This window comes from Cuculus canorus, chromosome 6, assembly GCF_017976375.1.
Source record: "Cuculus canorus isolate bCucCan1 chromosome 6, bCucCan1.pri, whole genome shotgun sequence".
In the NCBI taxonomy this organism is placed as follows: domain Eukaryota; kingdom Metazoa; phylum Chordata; class Aves; order Cuculiformes; family Cuculidae; genus Cuculus; species Cuculus canorus.
In genome coordinates, this window is record NC_071406.1 from 30013039 (window position 1) to 30040736 (window position 27698).

At 38.8% G+C, this 27698-nt stretch overlaps 1 protein-coding gene across 1 annotated transcript in view; it reads right to left on the minus strand.

Annotated features, from left to right (window-relative positions):
• AOX1 (aldehyde oxidase 1) overlaps window positions 1–25794 on the minus strand; it is a 42279-nt gene extending 16485 nt beyond the window's left edge. Inside the window, exons 1-21 of the mRNA XM_054070126.1 lie at window positions 25528–25794; window positions 24263–24320; window positions 22043–22139; window positions 20819–20927; window positions 20157–20283; window positions 19211–19272; window positions 18520–18600; window positions 17520–17600; window positions 15491–15635; window positions 15231–15323; window positions 12396–12547; window positions 12073–12166; window positions 9476–9585; window positions 8447–8631; window positions 6955–7117; window positions 6030–6122; window positions 4438–4607; window positions 2983–3109; window positions 2390–2512; window positions 1133–1229; window positions 132–256 (exon numbers count right to left, since the gene is read on the minus strand). Of these exons, the coding sequence (XP_053926101.1) occupies window positions 132–256; window positions 1133–1229; window positions 2390–2512; window positions 2983–3109; window positions 4438–4607; window positions 6030–6122; window positions 6955–7117; window positions 8447–8631; window positions 9476–9585; window positions 12073–12166; window positions 12396–12547; window positions 15231–15323; window positions 15491–15635; window positions 17520–17600; window positions 18520–18600; window positions 19211–19272; window positions 20157–20283; window positions 20819–20927; window positions 22043–22139; window positions 24263–24320; window positions 25528–25779 (2544 nt within the window). The 5' untranslated portion in view covers window positions 25780–25794. The remainder of the gene's footprint in view (window positions 1–131; window positions 257–1132; window positions 1230–2389; window positions 2513–2982; window positions 3110–4437; window positions 4608–6029; window positions 6123–6954; window positions 7118–8446; window positions 8632–9475; window positions 9586–12072; window positions 12167–12395; window positions 12548–15230; window positions 15324–15490; window positions 15636–17519; window positions 17601–18519; window positions 18601–19210; window positions 19273–20156; window positions 20284–20818; window positions 20928–22042; window positions 22140–24262; window positions 24321–25527) is intronic.
• Window positions 25795–27698: the final 1904 nt, after the last annotated feature.

Genomic DNA, 27698 nt, shown 5'->3' on the forward strand with positions numbered 1-27698 from the left:
TGTTGGATAGTCCAGATGTGAAATTTCATGTTCCTACTTCTTCTAAACTGTTAAGACTGATTTTTAAACCAAACTTAAAAGGCTCTATTGTCACACATTCAACCATTTCCTCTACAAATGCTCTGTATTACCTGAATAATTGCTGGATGCTGCGTTGACACATACACGTCCATTTCTTTGTCCTCTCCTCTTGGAACAGCAAGCACACTCTGAGTCTCCAGGTAAAAGTGTTCCTGTCCCCCAATGCAAATCTCTCCTGATGCAAAGAGGAAAAGTAAAAGTGTTACTGAAGTAAAAGGACAGAAGAAATGAACCAGGAAAGAACTCACTGCCCATCATCATGAAAATGTGGTAATCAGTGTCAAATCTTCTGATGTGTCTTGACTAACATCTAAAATAAAAACACAGATGGAACTCCTTCCAGGATTAAAATGGTCTTGCTCCAGTGGCATCAACAAAACTTGATTAATAATGGAACAATATTGCCTATAAACAGTGACAATATTAAATAAAATATAAATTATGCAAAACATGGACATATTGGTCCAGGTCAAGAAGGCCAAGCCACCAAGATGCTCACGAGGCTGGACCACAGGATACTTGAGAAGAAGCTGAGCTAATTGGATTCATTGATCCATAAGAAGGAAAGGGGTAAGGAAAGATGTTATTGCTGCCTACAACTACCTAATGGGAGAGTGTAGGAAACAGTGAATGAGACTTTTTTTAGCGATGCACAGTGGAAGGATGAGAGGCAATGAACACAAATCCCAACTTGATATAAGAATAAAGTATTTACCACAGAAGTTGTCAGACATTGGAAGCTATCTTAAAAAGTGCCTGGACACGGCTCTTAGTAAGCTGCTCTAACTGGACCTCCTCTAAGTAGGAGGTTGGATTAGATGGCCCTCTTCCAACCTAATCATTCTGTGATTCTGTTTCAATAACAGAGGATGCAGAAAGTGTGAATGTAGGACCACAAGGCCACTACATTTTCAACACACTTTCTTCCAGGTGACTAACAGCTTTCTCAGGCCTAATGGCTATATGGAAAAAAGGTAGAACTGTGACTTGAAGGACAGACAGACAAACCCAAATACTAACAACTTCTCAAAAAATGTATTCTGCAGTTTACCTTCGATTACGTTTTCAACAGTTTCAAATGCCTGATCAACATTTCCTTGCTCTAATTTTCTTTTTGGTTCAAAGAACGAATTGTGCTCTATAGCTTCCTGCAGTGGAGAAAAAGAGAAATAGTTTTTTAAGTATTTTAAAGGTTCTCAGCTTGTTGTGGCATTTTACTCTCAGGAGAAACACCATTCTCTTCAGAGATCTGAACCATCAGCCACCAAAGTCAATGAACAATTGTATTTCCTCACTTTACTGTCATTGTTGATGAGTTTACGTATTCAGTTTCATCAATTCTTTCTCAATGTATCTTGTGTTACTGACTATAGTTTTTGAAGGAAATGCATTCAATTTATTCTCTTTTTTATTTATGCTCTTCTTTATTTCTCTTTTTATTTATGCCCTTCTTTCTCATACATTGAGCAAGTGACCAAGAGAGCACACAATAAAAATGCAACCACGACATCCAAAGAGCAATGCCATTAAGAGGAGAAAAAACCACACAGAGTAAGTAAAAGACTTCATTGGAGCTTTAACCATAACAAAATATTAGTAAAATTTGCCGGTCTTTAAAAAGAGACTACTTCTATTTTTATATTAATACCATAAAGACTGTTCTGTTGCATTCCATATGCATTATGGAAACAGACTCTAAAGTGACTAACAAAAATAATGCTGCTTCCCTGCAAATATGTCCTTTGTTACTTACTTCCATTCATCTCTTTAACCCAGTATAAGTCCATTTCTCCAATGACTCCCACATCACATTTCTAAAATGTTCTACATCCATAACATCTTTCTCCTCACTTTCCCTTAACACCTCCTACGCCTCCAGCCTAACTTCGTCGGCTTAATAGCTGGACAACAGATAAAAACAGATAAAAATGCTACAGATAATCAGGAAGTGATTAATCAGCCAATGTACACATGCTGATCGACCAGCTCGTAGCTACCAAAATATTGCCTTTTCCTCATGGGGAACACCAAAAGAATTCTTCTTTTGTACTCTTATGTTTATTATCACAAAACTTGTGGGACCTTAATATCTTTGAGACCGTTGCCTATCTATCACAAGTGGTCAAAATTAGCCAAAAAGTTGAAAATCATTTAGAGGGAGACTGACAGGCTGGTTAATCAGATGTTCAAATTAACCTTGTTTCGTTAGAAAATCATGTTTAAAAAAGCAAGTGAAGAGTGAACTGCTGCATCCATTAATCAAACAGGTAAAACAATTAAAAAGCAAGAGAAAAGAAATATCAAGTACCTCAATTGTTAATATCACTGGTTCCAACACTTCATACTCTATCTTCACTTTTACAGCTGCTTGTTTGGCATGAACATTTGAATCTGCAACCACAGCACAGACAATCTGGCCCACACAAATCACCTGTAAAATACACATCACTTAACAAAACAGTGGATTCAAAGGATTCCCATATGTGCTGCTGACACTCTTGTTTCGTGTAACCACTATTTGTGTTTCCATTTTAGAATTTTGTTTTGACTTAGGAGTTTTTAATTTTTCAGATCATCCATGAAGCTAAACACTTATTAGAAAAACCAGTATAACTAGGGAACCAAGAAAACTACAGCATTTGCATTTGGATATGTAATTTGGGAGCCTAACTTTCAATGAAATATACTTTCCCAGCAACTGAGAGGAGTTTGTGAGGTTTAATCTGTATTATTCTTCTGAGTGGGAAAAAATTCTAAGTATTTACCTTGTATCCCTAAAGTGATTCCCTCACATAAACTCAGTACAGAAATTGGAGTTGGCAAGTAAAATTTCATTATAAAAGGCTAAAGTAAAACAGGAATAAAATAAGAAAAGCAGTTAGATAAATATTGTAGTTATACCTTGTTTTTGGCAAATATAATCTCTGGATCATCAGAGTAGTAAAACTCATTTGTAGCTGGTACATCATAAGCTGTTATGATATCGAACACACCTGGTTCTTTCACAGCCTCCGAGGTATCTATAGATCTGTTGAGATATGTGAAGGGAGAAGTTCAATTCACTAGTTTTACAAAGTGTGGCACAGAGGAAGGGAACACAATACAGAGGTATGTTTCTTGTATTGCCAGGATCTGCTCATAGGTTCAGATACATCTTTTCCTTCTATCTGCAGCATGAAACAAAGTGCAAGTCAAAGGCAATTTAAAATCCTACTAACCTGCTTAATTTCTAGGAAATATTCTTGGTTGCAAGAGGGAAATCACTTGCTTATTAAAAGGCTGAAATACTTTGATTTAATAAAAATCTCTGCACAATTAATATGCTACAATTGCAACTTTCTAAGACCTCACAACCTACGCAGGTAGCAAACTGATAGAAATCAGCACCTGCAGACACAGGGTTCATGTTGAGAATTATAACAGAAATGGCAAGACCTGTATAAATGGAGAATGAATCAGAACGTATGAGTGTAGAAGGATCAGAAAGAATGGCAAAAGATCTATAAGAATGGCATGTTTGGATAGTACCTAGTTTAGCAGGTCATCAAGCTCCTAGCACAGCTACAGGCATGTTCTCTGGGCACTCAAATCAGAAGACAAAGGAGAGTAAGTCCTACTGACCCAGAGATAGGGGGGATGTCAGCTCCTTGCTGGTACCAAAAAGAGCACATTCAAACCCAGCATTCTATCAACAATTTTAGAATAAGCCAGGAGATATGATAGAGATTCTACAGCTAAAAGTCCCAGGCCTCTCTGTCATCACAAGAAATCCTGACCAGACCACATGTCTTGGTACCTGAATGCTGGGTGGACAACTTGGATATGTGCATTTTGACGCCTGAATGGTAAACCAACTGCTGGAATAGGTGTATTTTGGAAGTATAAAAACACAAGTGAAAACAGTTTTCTTGCAAAATGAAATCCTCTTCCCACGTTCCCCTCCTATAAGGCCTCATGTGAACTTTCCTACCTTCTAACTGCAACATTGCGACATTATTTCCCACATTCTGAACAATTTTGAGTTTTTCATAATAGAGTTGAGATTTCAAAGCTGTTTGGTAAAGCTGTGTTTCAGTGGGCACTTGCACGGGACAGCTTAGCAGTTTCTGGAGGTACCTAGGCTAGTTCTAGCCTGGCTCATGGCTCTGAAACAGTTCAGCCGTATTAGTACAGTAATATGGAATGAGGAAATTAAATGCAGAGCGTCTACTAGCGTGACAATATCATTTCTAGCACCTAAGCCAGCGTGGGTATCAGGCAGGCTGTTCTGTGTGCATGGAACTCAGTAGCCCACTCTAAAAATCTCTGACAGCAATTAACAATAACGCTTTCTTCAGATACACTTCTAACACTTACATGATCTTAGCATGAGCTCTGGAACTAGTGACAACAGCCAGGAAGAGCTCTCCATCCACAGAAGGAAGGTCATCAACGTAAACTGCCTCGCCAGTGGCATGTTTAATTCCAGACAGGTGCATAATGGGGCGTCCTACAGGATCCTGGGGAGACTGACTGGGTTCTGTGTCCTGCACAGTCAAAAATACACACACACCCCACCCGGACAGTTTAAAAAACAGTAGTCCTGTTAGAATAATCAGAAAATACAATGAAGGAACAACTGTTCATATTCTCATCTTCCGGTTCAATACTGAAAACAGATGTGGATGTAGGACCTGACTGCTTCTCCTGGGCATTTCTTCAATCTCTTCTCTTAAAGAGCGTTGCACAGGTTTGTCTACTTGGATTTTTTTTTCCTTAATCGTTTATATCAGAGTGATTCAAAGAGCTCTTCTTTTTCAGAAGGCCAGTTTCTCCACTTACTGATTGCTGTTGGGAAGCTCTGATAATTTCTGAATTATTCTCACAAGATTCTGCTCTGTATTTTATCAGCATCCAGTGTTGTATTTTGAGCTGCTTGCAGTGGTGACAGATTACAACCAATGAATGTAAATCATTGAGCAAATTGTTTAAATATTTCATTACCAATTTTATTTTCTTGCACCTGTGTTTGAGTTTAGTGGCTTATTAACCTTATTTTGCTAAGTCTTTCCAGTAAGTTAATTCAGTGTTGACAGTTACTTTGGCCACACTGATTAATTGTTGCCAACTTCCAGAATAGTTTTCCAATTTCTGGGTCAGTGTTCACTTTAACATTTTCCTTTTCTACATTTGGAACTAGTTAACAGCTCATACCTTAAACCCTTTTCACTTCTATAGCTTCCAGCAGATAAGTGTTCCTGATATGCATTTCTGGCTCTTACACTTTCTGGCACACTGTCTGCTATGAGGCCGAGGCCGAGGCCAAGGAAAGACATTTTTCACTTGACTGCTTAGAGTTCCTCAAATGGTTGTCTCAGCCAAACCATATCAACTTTTCCACTAATGGAATGACAAGGTATTTATCTTTCAGGATATGCATTCTCCTTTCTTTCCCCCCTTAATTTTAAAAGCTTAATAATGCTCAGATGAAGAATTCCAGACAAAAGATATGGCCTTGCAAAACTTAAGAGATAAATATAAAGTGAAAAAAAAGATTTTCAGGATTTCTAAATAATTTCTGTTGCTTGGTGCCAACTGATATGAATAATTTGTTCCCATTTCTGTTGTTTAATCACTTTCTTGCAGCTGTGAAGTTTATTTTCTTCTACTTTTCTTTCCAATTGGGTTGCATACTGCAATAAGCAGCTTTAACCAGTCTGACAATGGAGTTTGTTCATCATATTATCTTTAGAGAACTGTTTAGAAGAAGCGAGTATACCCATGTGAGTCTATTTTCACAGACAAGGTTTTTCTACTTGGAATGCAGTTAAAAGTATCCATGAAGAGTCTGTTGCCTACAGTCCTTTGGAAAATTCACACCTGAGCTTCATAGCAATGATGGTGCCTGAACCATGACGTTTTACCAAGTCTTTTGAAGCACAGAACAATCATAGAATAAAAGCACTTGCCTGAAATATTTGGATACTCTGTGGCATTTTGGTTTTGAAATCTTGTAGGACACTCCTGTATTCTGTTGGTATGCCAGGACAATGGCCAGAATCCTGAAAAAGAAGTGAATTACTACTAAAACTCACATTCTGAGCATTCCAATTAAAAAAAGCTAACAATCAAAATCACCAAATACAAATTCTTTATACAGGCAAAACCTTCAAGACTCTCACAAGCTAAAAAGGCTCTAAAGTAACAACTGTAAAACAATACACCATTTTGAGATTTCACTAAATAATATTTTAAATATATTGGATGCAATAAAGATGCTTCTTTAAAGTAAGCAACATAAAGCAGGGACAGTCAGAACAGCTTTTTTTCTAGGGCCTGATCAAAACCCGCACATCCTGGTTACAGTAAATTACTCAAGTAATGATAATTCAAAGGAAAGAGCCCAAGGGAATACAGAACAAAAAAAGGCAAAAGGGACATTTTTTACTCATAAGAATAGATATAAGGCAAAAAAAAAAAAAAGTAAATTACATCTAGAATGTAAATTTAGAGTCCTACTCCCCCAGTCAGCAGCTCATATAAGAGGGAGAGATGGTTTAACACCTACAGGTGCTTTCCAAAGCCTTTATTTCTATTCTATTTATGTTTTGAACTACAGACAGAGTAAGACCACATGTATTCTTTGGGCCTAGGAGCTCAGTATTAATATATTTTTGCATTAACATTGCTCAGGTTTTTTTTAAACCTAATGTCCAAAGTATCAGAACAGCTAAGAGCTGAGTCTCTTCGGGAGTTAAGCACTCTGCTTTTGTAGATATGAATGCCAAAACCAATATTTAGCACAAATATTTAGTAGAAATTGCAAGCATCAACAGAAAATAAAAAAACCCTTTCATTTGTTTGCGCAAAAGCAGATAAGGAGAACTAATTTACCTTTGTCTTCAATGACTGCAATACTTCCAGAAAGAATCTGTAGAAGAAACTGACCATCAAAGTTTTCTTATAGTCTACTTTTTCACCACTGTCTGACCCCGGAAAAGCAAGTTCTTTAAGAACTAGTCTGCAAGCTTCATCCAACATTTGTTCATTCCAATGTCTGCCAGGAAGAATAAGAAACAATCAGACCAGGACTCTAAAAAATAAATACAAATTGTAGTAATACATTTGTACCATAGACCAGAGGCATAATCCTGCTCACAATGAAAGCATAATAGCAAGTCTAATTAAATCACTGAAAACAGAGTAGGACAGTGTTGCTCAAAGAAGTGACATCCCCTAAGTCAACAGAACTGAGTGCTATGCCAGTCTCTATACAGTAAATAAATTAATAAATAAAACCTATTACAACCTTAAAGCTGCTTTAACAGTCATACAGATTACCACTATTCTGCAGATACTGTTCTATTATTAAATAAAAGTGGATAACAATTTGATGCGAACTGTAGAATGTTTTGGAGGGATCTGTAGTTATATTTTTTGAAAAGGCTAGAAGTATCTCAACATAATTAATTCTCCATAGTTACACAACCCTAGATATCAAAATCTATATCTGTTACAATACATTTAATCATGTAAAGCAGCAAAAAAAAAGAATGACTACTTCAATTAGTGAAACAGTTGCATATTAAATGGTAACAGTGAGACTCCATTTAGATAAATGTTTTTATATGCTGCTTGAATTATTTGTAATTTTTTCCCTTTAGGAAGGTGTTGCAAAGTGGGAGGGAATATCAGGGATTAACTTCAGAGATTATTAGGATCTTCTGTAAAGCCTTTGTCACGCCGCCCCTCCCCCCCCCCCCCAACAACCTTCTCTCTAAGTTGGAGAGAAACAGATTTGATGGGTGGACTGTTCAGTGCATAAGAAATTGGTTGAATGGTTGTATTCAGAGAGTAGTGGTCAACAGGTCAGTGTTTGGAACTAGATGATCTTTACAGTCCCTTCCAACCCAAACCATTCTATGATTCTATCTTGTAGACAAAGAGACACTGAAAAGGTTAAGGCTTGACTTGTGCTCCTAAGTTTATCAGGCACCTCTGAAGTTCTCAAACTTTGTACCTGTTAGAGACAAACTGATGTAGGACTCAAGAACGCTGATACTCAGGGATGACCAGACCTACAGGATACAGCATCATTTACCAATGCTCAGGTTCAGGTGCACAACTGACCATGTAGACCTTATCCACCTATCTCACAGCTCATATCTCCCTGCACACTTCACACCACAGTTGCATCCATGAGCAGACAGAAAAATGTAACGATCCTGAAAAGTCATCATTAAGGTTTGACCAGATCACTCACTTGAACATACGTGGCATCAGCTAAGCAAGTGAAATCTTTCCGTACTTTCTTGCACCTAGGATGTACATCCAAACTCTCAAAGTCCCTTTATCCAGAAATATAGAGAAGGTAGAGAAACTGTACCTTCTGATAAGTGTCTGACAGGTTTGCTTTGCGCAGACCGTCGCCGAGACAGCACCTCCATAGAAAATGCTTAAATCCTTTATTATGTCTGTACCTTCTTCAAAAAGGACTCTCATCCCAGCATTGATTATTGAGAGAGCATTTTCCCGTCTTGGTGCTTGTCGAAATGCAGAAACATGCTCCCCCTGAGCAAGATCAGACAGAAGTGAGTAACCTGTAGCATTGTGAGTATCTGAAAGCAGAACTTGTTATTGCACTATGTGAAATGAGAAAAAAAAATGAAGAGCATAAATTCAAATTCCTGAGCATTCAAGACCATACGCTTCTTCCTCTTGACATTTCAGTAGCTTTACCATCTTTGATTTTCTAGCAGCTCCATCATCTACATAGTTCAGACAACCTAAATTTTTTTCATGGTAGATAGCTGGAAGACAGGGATCTTGTGGAACAGAGTTGCATTTTATAACAAGACCAAAAGCTCAGAGGCTTTGAAATATTGTCAAACTTCAGTACTCAAATAAGATGACCCATAATTCTCTTCTAGGATCCCATATGCACTCTTGCAAACACAATATCAGTTAAAGCCCATTACTCAGTTCAGTGACATTTACGGAAGTACCATGCACATGTTCAATCTTATCTCACTTAAAGAAAAATTCTCAGGAGATGATAATGCTTTATCTGCTGGATGCCAACTGTACCACAGGTGACCAGCCCGCATCAGTGAGGACTATGGCAGCTTCTCTGAGACCCTTTTCTGCAGGGGGTGTAGGCAACTGCTATTGCCCTCAACATTTTAGGGTAAATTTTTGATTTGAGTATCACTCTTCACATATCACCAACTACCTGCTGAGTTGTGGGTGTTGGCATAAACTGCGAGATAGTATGGCACTGATGGGATGAAATGCAAGGAATTCAGAAAGTGAGCAGTAATAGTGTTACTTTACACACAGGGATCATGCCCCCTCCTGCTCTTTATTTAATAGTCTAACTCTGCGCAATGCAAATCTAAATAAAACAGTTACTTACCTTCCTAGAATGGGGAATATGAACAGAGACTAAGATCTCTTCTGGTGTAATGGTATTGTTACCAACTCCATCTGCAAAAATATCACTCAACGGAATCTGTCTCTTTCTTCCTAAAAAAAAAAAAAAAATCTCAATTCAAGAAAATTCTGTACAATTGTGCAGTCGGCAAGCATCAATCATATTTTAATTGTCAATAAATACTTGCAGCCTTCCTGAGTAAATAATAACTGCAGAGTTTACATAACAAATTAGCATTGGTATGCTAATACAAATACAAATGGCTGCTCCATCTTCCCTAGTACCGTAACACTATAGCCCTAAGAGAGTGCCCAGAGATCAATCTCCATGCTGTAACTGTCCCTCCTGACCGTTCCATAATGATCCCATCCTCACTCCTGTCAATCTGTTCCAAACATGTGCAGCTTCTGTCATCTCTAGCTTTCTTTTTAAAACATAAAGAATGAGGAAAAAACTGAATGGGAGAGAATTGCTGCAAAAGTAAAAAAATAACCCAAACCCAAACATTATTTATTTTTTTGTTTTGTTTTGTTCTGACATTTTTGAACACTTCTAGGAGTATGGAAGGGAGTAAATGGCATTGTCTTTTCCTTTCTCCTTTTGGTAGATCATTCTGAAAGTGACTCTGTTGTTCTATGATATATACTACTAGAGAGGGGATTCTCAAAAGGGAAGAGGACAAAATTCTGCAAGGAATCTAAATATGTAAAAGCCCTTTGAACACAAAAAAACCCCTGATCTATGCTACATCGGGTCTGTCAACATCACTACACAGCTGAGCTAGCAAGCGTTCTGGAACTGCAACATTTCAATATATATAATTGATTCTATTATTTAAACAAGCTCCACTAGCTCAAGAAGTTTTATTGATAGGACTGCAACTGTAGTAAGTAACACAACTGCCAAGTAGCATTAACATTCTGCAAAAAGAGCGAGGCATAAACACTGTATAGATGGAAATCCACAGCAATTCAGCACTGTGGAATTTAATCATGTGTGTTGGGCAGATTAAGTCACAATGTACTTTTAACTAGTCCTCTGCATCTTTTGTACTTTGCATATGCTACTCAAGGGGTCCAACACATTTTTCAGACAAATAATTTATTACTAGACAGTATTTACCTTGCAGCAGCCCTGACATATCCCAAGATTTTCTATAACCAGATAATCTTTCTATGCTGTTTTTTAAAGGTTCCTATATTAAAATTCTGCCCTCACATTCAATGAACACGACACTTCAAGACTTGCTGCTTTACAGCAACATTATTTTCTTAATGTTTTTCACATTATATGCGAGGATGACACTGTAACCTCCTCATCTTAGACTATAATTTAACATTAAAATTGTGTTCCTCAAATATAACTAGAGTGACAGCAAAAGGAATTTTATTTTGCTGAAGTGTGAATCTGAAAAATAACACTATTAAGAATAGCAGCACTGCTGTTTATGGATTTTTGCCTTTGCAATTCCCTCCAGAATAGGCTTGTTTTACACACAAAGATTATTGTCCAATCCCACCTGGGAGCCTGTCAGGATCTAGGAAGGTGCATTTTCTTTTATACTGTGATTTAAGATAAATACTAAGAACTAACAGTGTTTCTGCAGTCTTCTCGAATAATCCACTTCCTATGTTTCACTGATTACTGTTTGGTAAAGAAATAAGCTAAAAACCTGTGAAAACACCTAACCCACTCTCCCAACAGTAAGGTTCTGTCAGGTTACAGAAAGGTAGATTGATCAGTGATCTAATTCACAACTTAAACAAGTCAGCACATCCTTAGAATTGTTAAGTAAAAAGATGCAAATGTTTGTACTTGTCATAGCAACATTCTGACAGGTATCTTCCTCTCCATGCCAAACTATGTAGGAAGAAGTCATGAAAATCACACAGCAGAAGTTTTTATGTATCTGTTCCAAGAAATCCTGGCTCAGAAACAACCCCTTAAAGAACATGTATTTCACGGTGTTGAGTGGAGTATTAAATTGTTGGAATTGGCAACATTCACTCTGTCTGGATAAAGGGCAAAAAGACCATAAACTGTCTAGAAGGGAAAGCATACAATTCCAGGCCACGAGATAGCTCATATTTACCAATAATTTCATCAGCCTTCCAATGTTAAGGTAGTGCACAAGAAAAGGAGCAGGTGGAGAGGAGCATAGATACAGTGATGGAAGGAAACTGACTAAATGGGCATGGGAAACAGTGCTAGACTGATGGCTCCTGTATCCGAAATATGTAACTGCCAGGAATAAGAAGTCAGAGTTCTTCTCAGGGCACAAGTGCGATTTTAAAACTAGGCCAAAGCATCAATTGCAGAAAAAAATGACTACCAGAGAGGTGAATTGTCAAGTACTATGAGTGTTTACAGTAATTCACTGCCCACAGAAATACATGGGATCTGCTTGGCCTGAAGGCTTTCCCTTGACATGAGAATCCTTGGCATATTCTTCATTTGCAAATTGCTTCTTTTGCAGATGTGATCTTGTATAAGAGTGGGAGTTGTTATTTCCCCTCTCTCCATACATTAGGACCCTGTATCGCTGGCACTACTTACAGAGACAAGCTATCTCCTCTTACCTCTTGAAGCCAGATTGAGCATGCAGTTGCTGGCTGCCAGAATAGGATTCAAGTCTGAGGTTGATTTTCTACTCATGATGTTTCCACCTAATGACTTGAAAAAAAGAAATTTATGTCACCTTTCTCCATCACCTTCACATTTTTTTATTAAGTGACAATATAACACGCAGACTATACATAAATTTATACATAATGAAAGCTCAAAGAAAGATGCAGTAAAGAAAACTCACTGCTAAAAACAGAATTAAAAATTCAAGTTTACATGCGGTCAGGAGAAATTTCACATTTGTTACAAATGTTATTGTAAGTAACACACAACATACAGCAACATTTCTTATCTGTTCTCCACCCAGTGTTCTTAATTGCTGCAAGACAGCACAAAAAACCTTTGTCTTCTCTTCAGGGAACTCTGAGATTGCATTTGCCAAGGCGTCTTTCACTAGAGAGAGGCTGCAGGCGGCTCCCAGAGTTAATCCTGTAACCAAAAGATTATGAAAGTGTAATGTGTGCACTGCTTTACTGCCTGGGTTTTGAACTATTTCAGATGGCAGAGGTAGGACTGCTCAGGTGGAATACAGGAAGCTGTCAGTGGCCTTTGCATATTAAAGACACTGTGATATTTCATTTAGGAAACCAAGTGTAAAAATTCATAAAATGATGAACTGGAATTAATAGCTCACCACTGCTACTACTTCTTTGCGTTCAGCTGCCCATTGCAACTATTTCCCTCCACCAACTTCGCTTGAGTAAATGGGTAGGTGATGTTTCACCCAAGGTGAGCCAGCTTCAAAATGCAATCAGCAGGCTCTTTCTACTTTTAAACATGACTTTCACATCATAACTTGTTCTTGCTTTGCATATGTACACTCTAAGTATTCTCCTAAGGTATGGATAGATAGTGCTTGCAAAAACCACCCAAACAGTTCCAACACTGAATATGGTATTATTTTTCCCAGTAGAAAGATAACCTATAACTACGTGCATTTATTTCAGCAGTTACTTGTTTGGGATTTTTTTAAGATTATACTTCATATTAAAAAAAAATCAATATTTCAAAATGGTGAACAGTGTCTTTCTACTAAAAAATATTAATAGACTTTATTTATATAATGTATGTTTTGAATGAACATAAATTCATTCAATTGCAATAAAAAGTATAAATAAAAATATAATTTTAAAATGGCTTTTTATTAATTGAGTACAGCAATATTAAATGTTGTGGTTTTAAAACACAAATTTAACCAAAACCACATTTTGCACTTAAATCTGATTAACGAGAGGAAATAATATTGCTGTCTGGCAAACTAAACAGCACATGTCTCATTTCAGAACTAGTAAGTCTTATCTCTCATAACTAGATTTTATTTACAGATTAAAAGAAGCAGTAAACGTTTTCCCTGCTTCCTTTCAATCCCAAACCACTTTTCAGCTAAGAACAATCTAGTCATTTTCAGATCTGCATGACTGATCTGAAATGAAAAAGATATTCTAAATGCAATGACAGAACTGTCAAATACGGTTTACCACTTAAGAAAAGTGGCTTCAGGCATTTAGCAAGTAACTTTCATCAGATACAGGGTTTCATTTACCTTAAAACTTGGACAGCAAACTTGCACAATGTAATTTATACAAGGTTCAACAAGGCCAACAAGGTCCTACACCTGGGTCGGGGCAATCCCTGATTGCAGTACACGATAGGGGCAAAAAAGGCTATTGTTTCAAGGTGAGTATGAAATACTTGACAGATGCTCTACAGGGAATGCTGACTATCGATTAGTATGCAGGAGAATAAGAGATTGTACAATATTCTTCACCCACTCAAAATGTTTTTCTTGTAATTGAAGCAGCCCTGTGGAGAAGGTCTTGGGGGTGCTGGTCGATGAGAAGCTCTACATGAGCCGGCAATGTGCACTCGCAGCCCAGAAGGCCAACCATATCCTGGGCTGCATCAAAAGAAGCGTGGCCAGCAGGGCAAGGGAGGGGATTCTGCCCCTGTATTCCTCACCTGTGAGAGCTCATCTGGAGTATTGTGTCCAGTTCTGGAATCCTCAACATAAGAAGGATATGGAGTTGCTGGAATAGGTCCAGAGGAGGGCTACAAAGATGAGCAGAGGGCTGGAGCACCTCCCATATGAGGACAGGCTGAGAGAGTTGGGCTTGTTCAGCCTGGAGAAGAGAGGGCTCCAAGGAGATCTTATAGCAACATTCCATTACCTGAAAGGGGCTACAAGAAAGCTGGGGAGGGACCGTTTACGAAGACTTGCAGTGACAGAACTAGAGGCAATGGGTATAAACTGGAGAGGGACAGGTTTAGACTAGACATTAGGAAGAAATTCTTCACTATGAGAGTGGTGAGGCACTGGCAGAGGTTGCCCAGGGAAGTTGTGGCTGCCTCATTCCTGGAGGTGTTCAAGGCCAGGCTGGATGGGGCCTTGGGCAGCCTGGTCTGGTGGGAGGTGTCCCTGCCCATGGCAGGGCAGTTGGAACTGGGTGATCTTTAAGATCCCTTCCAACCAAAACTATTCTATGATTCTAATTAATGTAGGCTATTATAGTAAGTATAAATCTATTTCTAGTTGTTATTTCCAAATTCAATAGAATTTATTTAAAAACTAAAACCTAGTCTGACTGTAACAAAAAATATTCCATGCTTATCTGAAATACATAAATCGAGGTACAAAATTTTAATCTACAATAATTAACGCTGTTATGATTGAGAACAAGATGCATATTAGCTATATCTGTTTAACCACACCTTTTTTTCTAAAGCAGACAAGCATGTAATGTTGCTAACTCTCTATATAGGTCTGTGTGGGTCTTTCTCTGCTATACAGCACTGCACGGGACAGAGGTCGCAAAACAAACACTGCATGACTGTGCACCACAACCAGTATTACCAGAGTAAGTACCCTTGCACTATTATGACCAATGGGGTCCAAGGTAATATTGCTGGACAGTACTGTTCAATATTGCTTCACACACTGTGACACGAAGACAAAACACTGTATCGTGCACTGGAGTGGTGGCCACAGCCACATGGACCCGCGAAAGAACCACGCTTGCTTAGGAATGAGCTGCACAGCCCTTCACCCCTTCAGGACTACTGAATGGAGCAGTACCCCTTACTTCTATATCTGAACAAAGTACAGTCCACTGACCATCATCTGTGCTTTTCACCACATGTAGATCCGGGATCCTTGCAGGAGCAATAACAATTGGATGGAACACACTTCCAGATTTCATCTCAGGTCCTATGAGATAGCAACAGGGTTAGACAAAAGACATTTCCATAACAACAACTCCAACATAGTGGAGAGCAAGCTTAAGGACAAAAATGCAAAGAGGGACAAAGGTAGCCCCACTCCTCTCATGCACACTGGAACCATGGCAACAGGAGCCATTCTGACTGTATACATACCCACACTGGTGTTCCCAATCACAAGAGGTGCTTTGGGGTGCGCAGCTTTCAGATCCAATAATTCATCTAAGCTTCCAGGAGAAATCCACGTCATTCGCTCCCCATGAAAAGTCAGGGTTCTTTTTGGTTGATTTTCAGCCATTCTCTGATGGAGAAATATGGCAGATTTCAATATTTAGACATATAGACAGGTGCAAGGTGTAACAGACACTGGACTCAGTGCCAAAAGAAGTTCTTAAACAATGGCAGTTCTACTTAGTCCTTCAAAACTGGACAGAAATGGGACTGTTATGCTGGCTTTTGCACAGGGGTGAATTTCTAGATTGCATGGGTGAAGCTTCTTCAATTAACTCCAATAGGCTAACAAACAAGATTGACAATAAATAGCTCCCAAGCAAAAAATGTAGGAATAGACCCTGCAGTTGCCGTAATTATTAGAAATGTGATAATAAAAACACGCTTAGGGAGGTGTTTGCACACTTAGCTTGCTTAGAGGTTACCAATGACATTTGGTTTTCTACATTAAGCATGCATGTGTATCATAGAACCATAGAATCACCAGGTTGGGAAAGACACAGATCATCAAGCCTATCTGCCACTAAACCATATCCTTAAGTACCTCATCTACCTGTCTTCCAAATACCTCCAGGGAAGGTGAACCCACCACCTCCCTGAGCAACCTCTGCCAGTGCCTGATGACCCTTTCTGTGAAAAAATTTTTCCTAATGTCCAATCTGAACCCCCTCTGGCGCAGCTTAAGGCCATTCCCCCTTGTCCTGTCACCTGTCGCTTGGGTCAATAGACCGACACCCACCTCGCCACAACCTCCTTTGAGGTAGTTGTAGAGGGCAATAAAGTCTCCCCTCAGCCTCCTCTTCTCAAGGCTAAACACCCCCAATTCCCTCAGCCTCTCCTTGTAAGACTTGTGCTCCAGCCCCCTCACCAGCTTCGTTACTCTTCTCTGGACATGCTCCAGGACCTCCATGTGTTTCTTGTAGCAAGGGTCCAAAACTGAACACAGTATTCAAGGTGCAGTCTCACCAGTGACGAGTACAGGGGCAGAATAACTTCCGTGGACCTGCTGGTCACGCTGTTTCTGATATAAGCCAAGATGCCACTGGCCTCATTGGCCCCCTGGGCACACTGCTGGCTCATGTTCAGTCGCTGTCAACCAACACCCCCAGGTCCTTCTCCTCCGGGCAGCTTTCCAGCCACTCTTCCCTCAGTCTGCAGCACTGCATAGGGTTGTTGTGCCCCAAGTGCAGGACCAGGCATTTGGTCTTGTTAAACGTCATCCCATTGGTCTCAGCCTAGCACTCCAGCCTGTTCAGATCCCTTTGGAGAGCCTCCCTAACCTCAAGCAGATGGACACTTCCTCCCAGCTTAGTGTCGTCTGTGAACTTGCTGAGGGTGCATTCGATCCCCTCACCCAGATCATTGATAAAGACATTGAATAGGACTGAAACCAACAGTGAGCCCTGGGGAACCCCACTTGTGACCTCCAGCTGGAGTTAACTCCATTTACCACAACTCTTTAGGCCCTGACATCCAGCCAGTCTTTCCATCCCAGTGCCCTTATTTCATCTCCTTTTATCTTTGTCATACTTCAGTCATTGGGGCTAAATATTGCCCAGCCTGGGTGGTTATCTGTGGCTGACATTTTGACAGAAAATATTAACAAAACTATCAGCCACAAAATGGGGAAAATACATTTTTTTTGCCAATGCTAAAAACTGTTTGGAATCCAGTTTGCTGACAAGTATTTGATTCTCCAGGTGCTGCACTGAAAACCCAGTTCAGCTAATACCTAACTATGCAACTTCATTTTCCCAATATGACTATTTTTTTGTATGTGAATATTCAATAAGGCCACTGGAAAAAAAGGAATACAGTTTCAGATTTATATTGAAATGTTATGACACTTTTTCTGATGAATTACTGCTAAGCAGGACTTCAGGATGAGTTCTGAACCATTGACAACAAAGGAAAAGACAGAGCTAAAGAATAGTCAATAAGCAGCAAAAAATACCATTAGTTCTGGAGGAAATATAAGCTCCTGGGTGGGATCTAAGGGCTGGAATTCATCTGTTGAAAATAGTCTGGTGGAAACCTTAAAAACAAAGAAAGTCAGCAAAGACCAAGAATTATCCCTCATCATTAATTCCACCAAAAAAAAAAAGAAAAAAAAAAAAGAAAAAACAAAACCAAACACTGAGAGTCCCAAGAAAATCAATACAAAACTAGTAATTCCATTAATTCCATTATCATTTGGATTTGGTGCTAAACTACCACACATCATTTGGGTTCAAAATAGCTTCTCACAGGTCACTGTCAACACAAATGACAGTGTAGAGGCAAGCAACTGAAAGACTAACCACAGGCTTCTTATAGCCCTGCTATAAGAAATCAGCTGCTTTCATGCCAATCTACAGGACTTGAAAACCAAAGAAGTAGATCACATATTATTGAAAGAAAATTGAGAACAAACTCAAATATTCATATAGATAAGAAGTTTCATATAAAATTACAGTGATAACTCTGATTTTTTAAGGTTCTTCAGACTCAAGCCAGCAGCTGGATTACTAAGAGATCAGTGGTTACATTCAAATCATCACTGATCATTGATTTAATATGTCCCGATTTCTTGCTCAATATGACGATCACTGTATGAGTAGAGCTGAGGCTATTAATGTTTTTGCACTTGAAGAACTGCTCAAATCTCAGTTCTGGATATCAAAACTACCTTATACCAAGTATAAGTAAATATACTAAGCAAATCTGCCACATTATCGCTGCCTCATACAAATATACATAAAGAATCTCTAATTTTTAGAAATACTTCCACATTTCTTGCAAGGAATAATAAAATGTCTTTTTTTCACAAATAATATTATATAAGGTGAATAAGGTGGAGGATAAGAATGGCAGAGTATACTGCATTTACTTCAATTACAAGAAAAAAAGCCATGCAATATTCTTTCTATAAGTTTTGTATCTAAACAGGACAGGTAAAATACTTAAAATCCTACCTTTTCTTCCTCATCAAACAAATAATCTTCCTGATCCAAGCAACATTTTCCATTTCCTTTCCTTTGACAACAAACAGGTTCCTAAAGCAGGAATATTCCATTAGTGAAATATTGCCCAGAATGGCAATGAGCTAAAGCCTGCTTAAGCTGGTGTCTCTTCATATTTCAATAAAGTTCTAGATGAAGTTTAATAATAAGCTAAATCAGAAGGGTTATGTGTCGAAGTGATATTAAAAGTAACTTAAAATCATTGGATATTGAAGTCCTTAACACAAAATAATTCATAAAATTCCGCTGGCCTTCTGAGACCACACAAAGATGGTCTGAATTATTTCTTTCACTCACTGTTCACTGTCCCACTTCTTTCACTGTAGGTTTCTGACATTGTTGCATTACACGATAAATTGCTAAAAACATTGATCCAAATTCTGCTTTTATTTATGCCAGGCCTGACACACAGTAAAACACATGGAGCTACTTCAGGTTACTCTTCATAACGCAGGCTAGACACCAAGTTCATTTGTGTCAATCAATTTTTGTAATGAGTTTGGCCACTATACACCTTATTCAGACCTACACCTCTTAAAAGGGAAAGAGATGACCTTAAAGAAACTCTTGATGGTTTGTGTGTATATATACACACACAGACTAACCGGCACAATCTAGTATTCCTATCATCACTACTTCTTACCTTACAGAATGTTTTACAGGCATCTAGGATTGGCCTATATCCAGTACAGCGGCACAAGTTCCCTGAAAAAAAGAAAATTAGTAAGAAAATCTTTTTTTTTAAAGCATGTGGATTTAAAACATCATGTCTTTATATGAGGTTATGAGGTTTGTGTTTTTGAAGCTTAAGGAGAAGTGTTAGCTCTCCAAAAGACAAAAAGAACTCAGTGTCATAAGACTTAGAACCCTGCAGCTCCTGAGGAAAAAAGGCTTTTGTTTCAAGGCGAGCATGAAACACTTGACAGCTGCTCTACAGCGAATGCTGCCTATTGGTTAGTATGCAGGAGAATAAGAGATTGTACAATATTCTTCACGCACTCAACATGTTTTTCTCCTTCCCCTGCCTTATTTCTAACAGTGAAGGAGGTTAGCATTACACCTCCCCCTCGTATTAACAGGAAATGCCTTTGGCTCCACCGTGACTCTAGAGCACGACAGAGGGCAGAGGCTATTTTACCTGCAATAAATGCCCACACTTCCCCTAGCAAAGACGGTCTGTGTCTCTCTACCTTATTTGGTTTATTCCTAATACAAACGGGCTCTCCTGTGAGGCTTATAACATTCTTAACTCCAGATGCAACAGGATCTCAGAGACCTTCAGGTACAGCTAATTCTCCAAAATGACATAATTTCTGCACATTTGATTTAAAGCACTTCAAAAGAGACATATGAGAATGTTTTGAACACCTGTCCCTGAAATACTGCACAGTTCCATGCTTAATTTTCCAGGAGAAAAGGGTGACAGGGAATGCAAGGTCCTGTAATCCCATACCAACCCTGCTGGGAAGCACAATTTGTATACATACATACATGCCTGTGTACTCACACAGACTTGCAGTCACATACACAAAGGATCTGATGCAAATGGTTCAAGGACATATGTACAAACTAGAAGTGGCAATATTTACCAGCCAGAGCTGCAACCATCTGTTCTGAGCTTGGTTCTGTGTGGTTTCTTAGCAAAGTGTATATGGACATCACCATTCCAGGGGTGCAGAAACCACACTGGGAGCCATGGCACTTGGCAAGCCTTTCCTGAAATGAAACACCACCACTAGCACTCCTTCCAGTGTATATCACCATTCTAATGCACTCTCTCTTAAAAGGGAGACACCATACAAAATGTTATCTTCATAGTAAATCAGACTTTTAAAGTAAAACAGTTTAAGTGATCTCAAATAAGAATTATTATTTTGGGTGTGATGCCTAGGCATATCTTAGTAAGGGAGCTAATTAACCTTCAGGGGACTTCTTTTTTTGCATTCATACTAGAACACCAGCGAAAGGGACATTGTCCAAGAGGCACTGTTAGCTGAAATAGAGCACAAGCCCACTCCAACAATTCTTACACAGTAACAATTTGAGCAGGCTGTCGGCATTAAAACAAGATCCATCACGAACCATACTTCATCCACCTCAATCAACCAACTGCCAGAAACTTCTCTTGTCTTCTCTTATCATATAGTGGGGACAATAAGCATCGGAAGATGCCCTAAAAACACTGCAGCTCAAGGCAGCACATGCAAAGGAAGAAAACAGCAATCCTTTTACAGTGATACTGTACTCTCACCTGAACTGGATGAATCCTGGTTTTTGTACTTCCAACACCTTCCACTGTGGTCACTGCCACACCATACAAGGAGCAAATGGGAAGTAAACATGCATTTGCTGAATAATGTCTTTGGAAGATAAAAGAGAACAAAGAACATGGATCTTATTTTATTATAATAAAGATGCATGAATATTATATTGCAGCAGTCATTATCATCAATTGGAATGAGAAGAGAATAAGCTTTATAGAAGGGATCACTTACTAGCACTGTCTCTTCCTCAGTACAAAAGCCTGTATCTATAAGGACAGTTCTGCAGAATTTATATCTTCCTTACTATTTCAGTCTCCTCTAATCGCCCTCATCTCTCCTGCCCACAAGCAACCTATGAAGTGTGTTTTGGAGGAGGAAGATGGGGAAGGGAGGGTTGGTGTAGTCATTTGCAGGAATCAAAGAATTACTGCTGCAAATCTCTAATCAAATTTCTGACCCAAAGGAAATTCTGATGTAAAATAAATATCATTCTAAACAGGAACATACCAAAAGGAAAATTGTTCAAATCTTTTCATCATTTGCAATAAAATGTTTTGTTCTACCACAGCTGAGATGTTTCTTCCCAAGTGTCATTCTGGATGTTTTAATTTCAACTTCTGTAATAACTTCAAACATTTTCATTTGCATTGCATTCCAATACAATGTAAATGTCAAAATGAATCGGAATATTTTTGCTGTAAAAAATATTCAATTGACAATGATATGTTAACATTAAAGAATCTGACTGGAGTTTTATCAATATAAAAGTAATTTATTCCAGTATTTAGCTTAATAAAACTCTGGGTCTGAGTTTCAAAGTATTTTCGTAGGTGTGGTGTAGAGAGGGAGTTCGGTATTAAAGCACTGTAAGACGCAAACTTTTGCCTGCTCTGTCTTCCCATCAGCCGTGTGACAGAGCTGCAGGCAAGAGCCACATTCTAGCAGTCAGTACAAAGGGTGTCATATGTACGCCTCCTAAAGAGAAAACTCCTTGCAGAAGCTGTCAGCTTTTATGAACAAATTAAGCATTTGAGTACGATATTTCAGCAAATTTACAACATAGCTGAAGACAGCATTGTCTTTTGGATTAAAGTGACCCTTCCTTTGGAGTCTTTTACTATTAAGTACAGAAATATAGAGTTTCATATCTTGAAATGCAATCTACATCCATAAAATTCTGTGTGGTTTTCAAAATTTTCTCTTAGAGATACCGTATCTTCTTCAAAGTTGGCTCATAGGTTGATATCATCACCGTGCAGGCGCCACAGCCACCTTCTCCACAGCCATACTTAGTTCCCGTGAGACGGACTGAAAATGTTGTCATTAAGGGAAAAAATATGAGGTTTCATTTTGGTCTTTATTCTGTTGAAAAGCTTGAGGCCACATTTTTTCCTGAACTGCTAAGGAACATATAATTGGTTTGGTATGATATCATACATTTCAGACTCCTTTCTATGTTGGATTAAAATTGACAGTGAAAATAAGATTGAAGCTAAGGAACGACATGACCAAAATCCTGCTCCCAAGAACACAGAAAACTTAATTTTAACTTCTTTTGGAAGAGGAGTAAGTTAGGACAGAAAGAGGAAGCAAAAAATAGTTTTCCAAGTGAAAGTAAGAAAGGAAGAAATGTGTAATGGGCAAAATAGCTGAATTTCCAGCGGAACAGTACAACCAATATCTCAGTTTATCCCAGAAGGCCCATCTAGAGTCAAGATATTAACCTCACATTTCATCTGAAATATCACACTAATGAGAAGTGTTTGTTTCTTTGAGTCTGGAACAGTGGCCAGTCTGAAGCTGTGAATAGAAAATAGCTAATTTAATGTTCCACAGCCACCAAAAGGAAGATGCCTTACTCTCCATTTCTTCTTCATCTTCACAACATTATGTGCTCCAAAAGCCAAGACCTCTTGCACCAAGTCTTCTTCTCACCAATCCCTTCTATGAGCTGACTAATGAAGAGTTGACTAATGATGAGCTGACTAGTTAGCAACCCCATTCCTAATCCAGCTGAAAGCCTCTGTTTTTCCTGGGTTAGTTTTCTGCTGGCCTAATGAGTGCAGTTAGTACACAGAGAGGTCTGAAGAACCAGACCCAAGCAACCGAGTCCAGGAATACTATAAGTTAACATTAAAACTGTATGGTGAAACCAATTAGCTCTTGAAAACAAGTTAATCTTATTCTCACTTTATAAGCAGGTTACAACCATACAGAAGCGTTACGTGACTTTTCAAGGTGTCAGAGCAAGTCAGGATTACATTATCTCATACACCAATGTGCTTAACCACAGAGGTACAATTCTTGTGATAGGGCTGGTACTGACCTACTTTTTACAGTCTGATGGAGTCTGAAGTTGCTCAAATTACTGGAGAATATTTTGTAAACACTGTAACTACAGCAACCTATTCTGGTCCAGACTCCTCCTTTTGTCTGACCAGTAACAAATTTGTTTCAACTTCAGCTTTTCTTTTAGGACAAGTAAAAATACTCTCTTCTCTGGGAGTTCTATACTACAGAGTACATCACTTGCCCTGCAGGGGTATGTTTCATGAGACTGTTTAGGAAGCTGCCAAAAGAAGAGATTCTATTCTTCCCCATATTTGTTCCCTGCTCCTGGCTGTAAGTCCCTACACACGTATTCAAAATGTTATGCAACAGCTTCATGAGCACTAGAAATAAACTTGTGTCGCAGCGGATTTTGGAAAACAGCTGAGAACAGACACATGGTCAGTGTGAAACGGTGAAGAGAAAGAGACGAAAAGATCAGAACTAGTGCTGCACAATCTGTTGCAACCCAGGAAGCCCAGAAAGCTGTGGACTAAAACTAAGATAGAAGGAAAAAAGGAAGGTAAAAAACCTTGTCTGCAAAGACAAAACTGCACGTGTGAGAGCTCTAGCCCTCCCAACTTATGTTCTGTCTTGCCCAAGCAATGTTTTTTTCCTGTTATAAAAACATTGCTGTTCATATTTACTCAGGATTAAACCTGTTTGTTGAGTTTAGAAATCTGTTTGGAATTCTTATCATAAGAAAAAATAGATTACCTCAAAACTCCGTCAGACTCAGGGTCTCATTATAAAGTCTTCCCTTTTCTGGGGGAGAGACTTTAACAAAACTTAGAGACTCCTATTTTACAAGTTTTATGAATCAAAATTTTTATTTTATGGGAGGAGGGGGGAGGAACACATGAACATAATGCCCGATTGCATAACTGTTTATTTAGGAAACTAGGCTAAAATTACAGCAGCTCTCTGAGCTCTCTTAAGTATTTACCTTAAGAAAGATACATCAATCAATGTGGCTGATTTATCTTAAGGGAGTCACAACTTCGTTAACCTGGTAAATCACTTTTTAATTATCATTTATGAGAATTTTGCTCAAATGAGGTTTTCAACTGAGTGACTTAGGGGAACACACAAGAAAAGGATACGTCTTTTCCGCAGATAAGACAACAGCATTTGTTCAGGATCAGCATTTTTCTCTACTATCTGCAGTAAAAAATTAAAAACAAGACTTTACTAAGAAACAAGGGCTTTTCAAAATTCACGGCACAGACTGGATTCCCACAAAGTCAGGAGAGAATTCTTCTCCAATTTCCTCTGACACAGCTACACTAATTGTCAAAGACCACGGGAGAGCTTGGGCTCCTTCTGAAAATCCCTTTTCAGACAGACATGTTTCCAGGAAAGAAGTGCCAGGGCATCTTGTAACTACTAAAAATAACCACTGCACAAAGTTCATACTAAGGAAATTTACTTTCAGCCACACTAGAAACAAAAATGCAGCAGGACTTTGCTTCAATAGAAGCAGCAGAGCACAGAGAATTAGTGACCTGCAGACTTTAGAGTCACCCTGGCACTGCTGGGATGAACACTAAAGAAAGCCTTTAAGGCTAACAGCAGGAATCACTTTCCTTCTGGCTTTATTTATATAAACTTTCACTTGCCTTATTAGACCAACAACAGAGAACAATAGAAATACCAACATTCTTTGTTGATAAAAGTGTTTCTTATTCCTTTGCTTAGAATCAGCTAGTTCCATTCAGTTGCACTGAATCACAGCCAACTATTTCGCTCTTGCAATATTATCTTTATAGATTGATAAAATAGTCTGGATTGGAAAGGACCTTAAAGGTCATGCAGTTTCACTCCCCTGCCATGGGCAGAGACACATCCCATTAGATCATAGAATCATAGAGTCATAGGATCATAAAATAGTTTGGGTTGGAAGGGACCTTAAAGATCATATAGTTGCAATCCCCCTGCCACGATGTTGGCCAACAGTCCATATTTCAGCACTTGACTCTTGATGACTTTCTGTGATGCCTCTGAAAGTTATCTCTCTGATACTATCAAAGATAAGAAGACAGGCATATACAAATTCAACACTAGTTTGCTCACCAGCCAAACCTGATACCCAGCTGAAAGTACATTTCCCTTTGATGCCCCAGTGCTAGTTAAAGTGGGAATTAAGCGTGTTTGGGCTACTCAGCCACTTCTCTCTTCCCAGCACCGTTTGCCCAAGAGAGCTAGACAAAGTCATACTTGGAGGCTCAGCCAGGGGGAAACAGGAAAGAGAAGGAGGTGAGGATTCGGTTATACTCCCATGAGGAAAAAGCCTGAGGAAGCCAACTCCGTGCCCACCCCCTTCGGGGTGACTCCTGGAGCAGCAGCCCCCTTTCCGGGCAGCGCTTACCTTCCTCCCATTCACGTAGAAGATGAGCTGCCCTGGTCCCTGCAGAGCCATCGCTCGGCAGCAGCAGCCGCAGGGCGGGGACAGTGCCCGGGGCGCAGCTGCTGGCCGGGGCCTTCGTTTGGCAGCACGGAGGCCGCTTGGCGCTGCCACAAGGGGCTCAGGGCTCCTCCGGGGCGAGCGGTGTTGGTGCTCTGCTAACAACAAAATCTCTGAAAGTGATTTCAAATCGTTATAAAAGCCAGCAGTGATCATGGGGACCAACGGGAGTTTTGCAGAAGTTTGTGCTCACAAAGGAATCAGCAGTAACTTCCAGATACGGCGTTTGTAAGGGCTGCAAGGGTTTACACAGCCATGTTTTTCTCTTGTTTAATCTAAATAAATGGAATTAATTTTCCTTCGAGTTTTAAACCACTCAATTAGTGGCAAACTAAATTATTTTATATATATATATATAAATAGATTGAATAAACATGAGAAAAAGCAACTTTGAAGCTATAAAGAGAAGTACAAATTGCCTTATCCTCAGCAAAATAAACTTACTCCCTGTAACAGCTACAGACTAAATTTTATCTCAAATATGATGAGCCATTTTTAAAACATTTTCCTGGCAAAAGCTTCTAATGTATCAGCAGATCTGGTAAAAGCAGCGCATTTAGTAAAGATTCTACAGGCAATATAACATTATTTATGCAGTACCTAAAGTAAGCAACTCTTTCACAGGACAAGTAAAAGAACTGCATCCTAGTAAATAACGAAGTAAATTTTCTCTGTGTATCCAACATCAACTCCAAAACAGTAAGGATGGAGAAAACAGGGAAAGAAGGCAGTAGCAACAGTAATATAATTTCAGAGTTATTTTAAGTAACTTCTGTGCATCTACAGGTCATTTTCTTTACCCTTTGCTGCTTCGAAAACTATCTACTTTAAAAGGAATGAAAGAAACAGAGGCATAATGCTCTGGGCCTTACCCTTCTATTGAAAATTATCTGCTTTTATTTGGAACACTGTAGCAGTCCTGCTGGCAATACAAAGGCTGTGTGGAAAAGCAGGATCTTCAATGAAGAAATAATTAGGACCATGTCCAGAAAGATTTTTATTTTCTTTTTCCTGAGAAAATGAAGCATAGACTTGTTCCTAGCTTTCAAATCACGGGCATATTACAAAAGAGGGTGCTGCTCTAAACGTCATAATAGGCAAGAAACAGAACAGACTGACATTTGCTAATATTAAATTAAATGGCATAGCAAACTTTCTACTAATTAAAAGAACAAGGCACCCATAGAATCTTATAACATAATCCTGATAAAGTACATCCTGCACATCTGGGCCTTGTATTAATTAGAGAATAAAGGATGCAGGAGATCTGATGTAGAACATCCTGAATATCTACATTAAGGGAGGACAACATTCATCAGGAACATAAGATGTACCCCCAAACAGATCCCCTACTCACTGAGCACCTGTAATTGGTTAGTGATTGAAGTAATCACTAACCAATCATTTGTAGAGGGAAGTACTTCTAATGTATTCATCCACTCTCTAACTTGTAATAAATTGAGCACAGAGGCTCTTGTCAGGAATGCTTGTGCAACACTAATAAACCAAATATCTCAGCCTGGCGTGTGAGATTGGCTATTTGCATGCCCAGTAACGAATCCAACTTTTCAGACAACAGGCAACAGAGAGAAACAACTCCTAAAAATCCCGCTGTATTTTACACAAGTAACAGAAACTTCTTTTGAATTTCTAATGACAGAGCTGGTGGTGTTTATAAACAGTGAAAGCTAGCAAGAGCATTTCAGTTGAAAAAAAACAATTAATTACAAACTTGGTAAGAAATGCAAGGAAGAATGTACAAAAATATTCTATGTGTAATTACTTTTTCGATAACATTGAATTAAGATAGAATCTATCTTCCCAATCATTTTTGCACATCTTCATGTTAGTCTTTGTTGATGTAGTGGCATACACAGCATGTTTCAGAAAAGTCTGTTTGCTGAAACTTCTCAAATAAACTTCTCTGTTGTGCAATACAGATCACATTGCCTGGGTGAGAAGGTGAATTTAATATTGGAAGAATTTTCATACTGATGGAATACTTTTTCCCCCTCGCGAGGTTCTAGATAAAAACATCTAGCTGTCTTTTTTGTTGTGCATTCACAGTCTTTGCA